Source organism: Cupressus sempervirens, chromosome 2 (genome assembly GCF_028749045.1).
Source record: "Cupressus sempervirens isolate cs-2001-9-10 chromosome 2, ASM2874904v1, whole genome shotgun sequence".
Lineage (NCBI taxonomy): Eukaryota > Viridiplantae > Streptophyta > Pinopsida > Cupressales > Cupressaceae > Cupressus > Cupressus sempervirens.
In genome coordinates, this window is record NC_143119.1 from 657,281,295 (window position 1) to 657,288,402 (window position 7,108).

Here is a 7,108-nt window from a genome sequence, read left to right on the forward strand (position 1 = left end):
AAATATCCTAGAAAAATGAATTACAACAACATTCATTTCAAAAAATATAAGGGGCTATTTTACTAGGGATTTTATCCAGATCAAAAAAGCCTATCTTCTCTGCTTGCTTCAATCCACGCGTAGATACATCATTCTTGACCGAAATACCCATAACCTAACTCCATTATGATCAAAAGTGAGTTGCAAACACTACAACAAAGCTCTCTAATTAAATTTTACATGTATGATGTTCATCTTAGAAATTGTGACATGTTTTTTAGAAATCTTGATATCGATCTAGTGCCCAACCCTTACAACTACAACAAAACTCTCTAACTAAATTTTGGGTGTATGATGTTCATCTTAGAAATTAACATCACTCTCCCACGCTTAGAAAAAAAGACTCAAACTCAAGCAAAAAATGGAAAATAAGAAAAGAACATAAAAACTCACTCTTATTTTAAAGGATTTTTAGATAGAGAAACTACATAGAAACAAAATTGACTCTTAGATTGAATCCTCTTCCATGTGACTGTTTAGAAGGAGGAGACTTAGTTGTATCTACTTATTCTGCGCTCACATATTTCCATCATATAGAAAACATGTGCATAATAACAAGAAAGGTACAAAGCTTTTAGTGCGAAACAGTCCATGGTGATGGGACCATTTGGCAGAAATCGAAGTTGAATGGCAAGTAGAGTGGCATGGAATGCTTATAAACGATGAATGTGAAGGGCAGAATCGTGAAGAGGCAACAATGGATTACGAGAAATCAAATAGCATCTCTGTCGATCAGAGAAAGGGCGAGGATTTGGAAGGTTTTATCGATCTATGGAAGCTCATGTTCGGTTTTATGTACTCCCTAGGGCTTCGATGGGCTGTGGAATCGGATATTCCAGACATTATTGCCAAGGGTGGACCTGAATCGATGCTTTCCGCAGAGGAAATTGCCGGATTTCTGCCTTCCCCTTCACCAAACATAGATTTCCTCTCCCGCACACTCTCATTTCTGGCCACCAGAGGCATTTTCTCCCAAACCCTAGTGCCGGATTCCGCCATTAAATACGGCCTTACGCCCATTTCGAAGTGGCTTGTCAAAGACAACGACAATGGAGGAGCAAAGGAAGGGACTTTTGCTCCCTGGCTTTTACTGCACACTCATGAATCTGTAATCACACCGTGGTATCGTTTGGGCGAGAGTATTTTGACCGGGACCGGTTTTCCGTTCGAGCTTGCTCACGGAAAACTGCTCTTCTCCCTTGCCGAGGGTAATCCGGAGCTTGGCAGGCTGTTTAACGAGGCCATGGGAACATATTCGAAGATTCTGGTGAAAGATATTTTAGCGGCTTATGGCGATGGATTCAGCAAACTGGAGTTCAGGACTCTCGTGGACGTTGGGGGCGGAAATGGTTCCATTCTTTCCGTTATTTCCCGCTCTTTCCCCAATATCAAATGCTTTAATTTTGATCTCCGTGAAGTGATCTTGGAGGCTCCCAGTTATGCCGGTACTTGCTTTTAACACACAATATTTGAATTCGTTTTCCTGTTTCTTCACAGATTTTGTGTAAAAAAATCCTTACTGGTTGTCGATGATCTGTTTGTGGTATAGGTGTGCAACACATTGCGGGCGACATGTTTGTCAGTGTTCCAAAGGCAGACGCTATATTTATGAAGGTAAACTCTCCAAATGATTTTTTTATAGGAATACGAACATCTCGAATCTTTTCCAGCTTGTGAGGGTTTCTTTGGAGTTTACCATTAAAGAATGGAGCATTTTTTTCTTCGCTGTAATGTTGAGCGCAGGGGGTTTTTAATGGTATCTATTTTACCCTTATTCCTAATTTAGGGTACCGATTTCCCTAACATGTCATTTTTAATGGTCTCCTTAACTGGTATTGGCTAGAATTTGTGGGAAATTTGACAATTAGAGGGTTTCATGTTTTCCTTCGCTGGAATTTTTGTGAATTTACAGGGATTCTCGACATCAAGAAGCTGGTATCGGTGAGAATCTGTAGGATTTTTTTCCTTTTCATAATTTATTTGCGATAACTAGAGAATTTCATGGTCTCCTTTGTATTCATGAGGATATGTAGGAATTTTTAGCTGGTACTGGTGAGAATCTGTAAGAATTTTTGACAATATACAGAGTTTGTTTCATGGTCTCCTTACCTAGTATTGCTGATTTTTGACAATAAGACAGTTTTGTGGTCTCCTTAGCTGGTAATAAGAAGATTTCATGGATTTTAGAAGATTAAGTCAATAATACTCTTAAGTTCAGGATTCTTTACTACTTCTCATTTTGATAGAAAAGATTGGAAGGAATTTATTGCATTTCATCCGCAATTAACCCTTTTAGCATCACCAATTATGAATGAAAACTTGCTTTGAACATGTTCAATAAATCACAGAAAATTTAAAATGGCAAAACTTTCTGGGTAGTTCCCTAGAATTTGGATCTGTATGCAACTTGACATGTTTGTTTTCTTTTCACATTCCGCTACAGCAAATTTTGCATGACTGGGGAGACGAGGAGTGCAAGAAAATCCTGAAAAACTGTCATCAAGCACTTCCAAAACAAGGGAAATTGATATTGGTAGAAATGGTGTTGCCAGAGCCAGGGCAGAACAAGTCCAGCTGGTCCGAAGAGATAGGAGGAATAAGGGATATGATAATGCTGTCACACCAAAGAGGGAAAGAGAGAAGGGAAGAACAATGGAAAAAATTACTACAGGAATCTGGCTTTAAACACTACAATATAATCCCTTTGCCTTCTGAGCCCTTGCAAATGTCAGTAATCGAAGCTTTCCCTGCTCATCTGGAGAACTGATGGATTGCTTGGACTAGTTGTTTGTTTTCATTTCTATTTCATAGCATTTCAATCGCATTCGAGTTTTCATCTGTGTAAGAAGGTTTGTGTTTAATCCATAGTAACACGGAGATGCATCCCCCTCTTTTTGCCCCCCATCTCGGAGGCTTGGACACACCGGGGACTTGGGGACTCCATCCCCAGTGGTGCCACCAGATTCCGCCACCTCTGCTGAAGATGAGAGACGTCCTGATGTTGACTATTTGTTGATTCGACTATTTATGTTCAATGCTCAATGTTCCAATTCCATCCAATGTTCAAGTATTTACTCATTTACATCTTTACATCTTATATTGCAATACATCTTTTGATAACTAGCAATTTAATGTACCATATGCATATATATACACACCCCCTCCTGTCCCCCACCACCATCCCCCCACCATCCCCAAATTAAGGCCCCTCTGTCCCCTGTCCTGGAAACTTGTCCCCCCGTTTCACCACCCCCTCGTCCCCTAGGGTGGTGTAACTATGGTTTAATCTCTATTTCACGGTTTTTCAATTGCAATCAAGTTTTAATCTGTGATGAGGTTTGTAAATAATCTCTCTTGCATCAGAACATGATCTCGATAAGTTATATCATGATTTACAATTGTATGGGAACTGCCCTTTTGCAAATTCTCCCTCTAAATCTCAGTATAGTATTATAAGGATGTTTGGAAAAGAAAAGAGAAAGGAACATATTTGAGAAAATTTTGTCTATTTTTAGTTTGTAGGTTCCATAAGCAATGAGAGATATAGAATTGAAATTATATGAATGAATAATTTCAATGATGTCTATGAGATTAAATAGATAGGCAGTCTTAAGCAATCTCCATATTATTTTATATTTCCAATCTTGTGTTATGAATCTTAGTAAAAAAATCAATTGTTTGGTTGACATTATCTTCTTCAAATAAACTATTAATGTGGTCAGTCTTTGAAATAATTTATTGCTGAGCAAGAATATCTTCATATGTTACACATTTGCTTTCTATGAGGAAGTGTCATTCAGTACCAATGCACCAGTCATACAAAACATACAAGTTCTCTTTTTTGAAGCAGGCTTGGAATTTGATGGCCTTGATGGTCATTTTTCTGTTTTTAAACGTTATATGATAGGCCAAATTTTACATTTAAAATTTATAATAAACTGTCAAAATCTTCTAGACAATGTAATATTTTATTTATTAATATAAATAATATAAATGACATGCATGATAACTAATATATTTATATTTATATATTTCTATTTTATTAATATATACTAATATTAATTTAGAATATTTTTAAAATCTTCAATGATTTCAATTTTAGTATATGTTTTGATTTAGAAACATGCATAGTTAATTTGATTATATATATAAAAAAATTTCTAATGTTGATTTTTTGAAATCAAATCTGTAAGTTTAGAAACTTTCTTCTATAATTTAAATTGTTTTGATCGTGTAACTAATTTTTAACTAATTTTTACTTATTTTATAATTTTGTATTATTTACATATATATCAAAAAATTTATATCAATAAGAACTATCATTTCTTATCAAGAGACAATTGCGTAGAAATAGACTTATGATAACTTCTTCATAATACAATTACATTATAAGTTATCTCATGTATTTCTCCAATGATTGTATAGAATAGTGTTTTGCATATGATTACTATGTTGACTTTTGTAGGTATTTCAAAAAATGTCTTCAAATGGAATAACACAAATATTAGAGAAATGTAAAGTTTCAAAAATTGCAGTTGCATGTATTGTCTTTTGTAATACAAAATAATGACATAAAAGTATTCACATACGATGAGGTTATAAAAGGTTTTTTCTTATTATTCAAGTAAGTAATGTTGATTGTGAAAGAGGATTTTAAAACAAAATATCATCAAAACTCCTCTCAGAAAGTCAAATATAGGCTTTGATACACTAGATGCATTAAACTACTTTAAATCAATTTGAAATAAATGATAAAAATTCAAATGAAGCATATATATATGGAAGAATGAAAAATCAAGAAGAGGTCTTGATCTTTGATAATATTTGCTTATAGAATTTTATGTTTTATATCACAATTTCAAATGGATATAATAAACTTATAAATTAGAATCTTAGAAATCTTCTTGTTTTATTTTGAGAGGTTTCTTTAAAAATCACATGTTCAATTTGAAAAATAGTAATTAGATAATCTAATTTTTTGCATTTTTAAAATATATTGCACAAGCATATTGATAAAAAAAATTAATAATAATAATTTATTAAAATATTCATTAATTAAAAAATATTGACAATCAATAATTTCCTTCAAGCGTAAGATGAAGGTCACTAAAATGACCAAACTATCATAAAAAAATCATATGATAGATACGGTGATTGTCAAATTCCAGACTCCAGACTTGCTTTCAAGCCTTTTTGGACCTCTTCTATCTATTCTCTTACATTTGAGGTGAAGTGATCCGATTGTCAATTGTGACACTATCGGTCTTATTTTTCCTTTAATAGTAGCTCCTATATACCACATGTCCCCAGGTTGAGTTGAATTCTTTGAATTCTTGAATGTATTGTCTTTTCTCGATCAATATTTTTAGTCCACATTGAAACTTTTATATTACAAGCTTTTTTATATCCACATTTCTATTAAGACAATAATATAGCTTAAAGTTTCATTTATTCAACTACTTTTCATTTTACTTCATCCAAATTTTCTTTCTATCAACAACTTTGGTTATTTGTAGAAACTAGTTGAATTAAAATTGAAGGACATATGGAAAAGAAGAGAAGTAACTTGCTTCTGAAGTAATTTGTTCACTATTAGTGGAGGCATTACAACCTTATGAAGGATGGTTTGGCACTAATACTTAGGGTGGGGTCTGAGCTTCCTAAAAAAATTGAGTTGGTGGTGCATATAAATTTTAGGAATATTTAAACCTAATGGTCCCATAAATTTCTAGTGCAATCCAACTTAAAAATTTAAACTCCAACATTGAAGGAAGTTGGGAGTTATAAATTTTAATATTTTTAAATAAAAAATAATTATTTAAAATTTATTTTTGTAATTGATAAGAAATAGGTAAATTTGATTTTCCTTCTAAATTTTTATTGGACTAGGAATGTAGATTTTAGGGTGCAGTCCCATGAGGGGGGCTTAAGGATCTATTTTTGTGGAGTGGGTGGTCATATGAATCCAAAAACAAGTTTTCTACAAGATTAATAAGAATCTTCTCTTCCAAAAATAGTAGCCCCTACTTTTTAGGGTGTAGATTTAAGGGGGTGGAAAAGATGGGGGCTAGAAATTGCCCCACCAACTTAGGCTTTTTTTGTGCTACAGGTCAACCATATACCATTTTCTTATTTTTATCAATAAACTTTTTAGACATGTTTATTTATTTATTCAGTAAGTAAATTGAATACGTTAAAATAAAAATAAAAATCATAAGACCACTTGCTTCCATAAATTATGGGGCTTAAACTTTTTAAGAATAACCCCAGTACAAAATTCATGGGATCTCTCACTTTAAAATAATCCTAAAAAATCTCTAGGGTACCTGCTAAATTATTTTAGGAAGCCCCTCCACACTGAAATTTTTTCCTAAATTTGTGGAGTTAAGTCTAGCCCCACCATTATTTTTGTGCTTAAATAAGCAGAGCTATACTCTAGGGGCTCCTATTTTTTGCGAGAAGATTCTAAATGAACATGTAGCAATTTGTTAGCCAATCATTTAGCACAATTACTCAAAAAGTAATAAAAAATATTGAATAATCAATAATATTAAAGAATTTTTGAGGTTTAAACATTTTTCTATTTCTTTTAATGTTTATTAAAATGAAAAAATACTATTTATTTAGAACCATATTGGTGGAAAATATTAAGGAGAAAAATAGTTTTGTGAAACAAAAATTAAGGAAATTTAGAAGTGACAACCATCTTAGGGATGGATCTTGACAATTCTCAAAAGTTTTGGAATTCAAATTACTGTGCTTCTAAGCAATCAAGATCTTCTGAAACAATTTTCTCGGATACCTAATTTAGAAATTTTTAAGATACACAATTTGGACATTTTCATTTGTTTTTACAAACATAAGAAACACCGAGTTCTTCACCACATCTTCTAGTCCTCTCACAAATAAAATCACATTCTTCTGCTCAGATTTTATGTTTTTCAACAACAGGGAAGGGATGTTGATGAAGAATTCACTCGTGGTAATGACCATTCACAAGTTGTTCTCTCTCTTTTTTATGAGTCTGTATGAAGATTTAATCTCCATCCAAAAATTCCTTTGTTCTTCG

General features: G+C 33.1%; 1 protein-coding gene across 1 annotated transcript; it reads left to right on the plus strand.

Moving 5' to 3' along the window:
- The first annotated feature begins 562 nt into the window (after positions 1 to 562).
- On the plus strand, positions 563 to 3,099 carry LOC149575089 ((R,S)-reticuline 7-O-methyltransferase-like). The gene is made up of 3 exons (XM_089814954.1): positions 563 to 1,484; positions 1,589 to 1,653; positions 2,483 to 3,099. The coding sequence occupies exons 1-3, from the start codon at positions 689 to 691 to the stop codon at positions 2,804 to 2,806; spliced, it is 1,185 nt and encodes a 394-aa protein (XP_089671080.1). The 5' UTR covers positions 563 to 688; the 3' UTR covers positions 2,807 to 3,099.
- Positions 3,100 to 7,108: the final 4,009 nt, after the last annotated feature.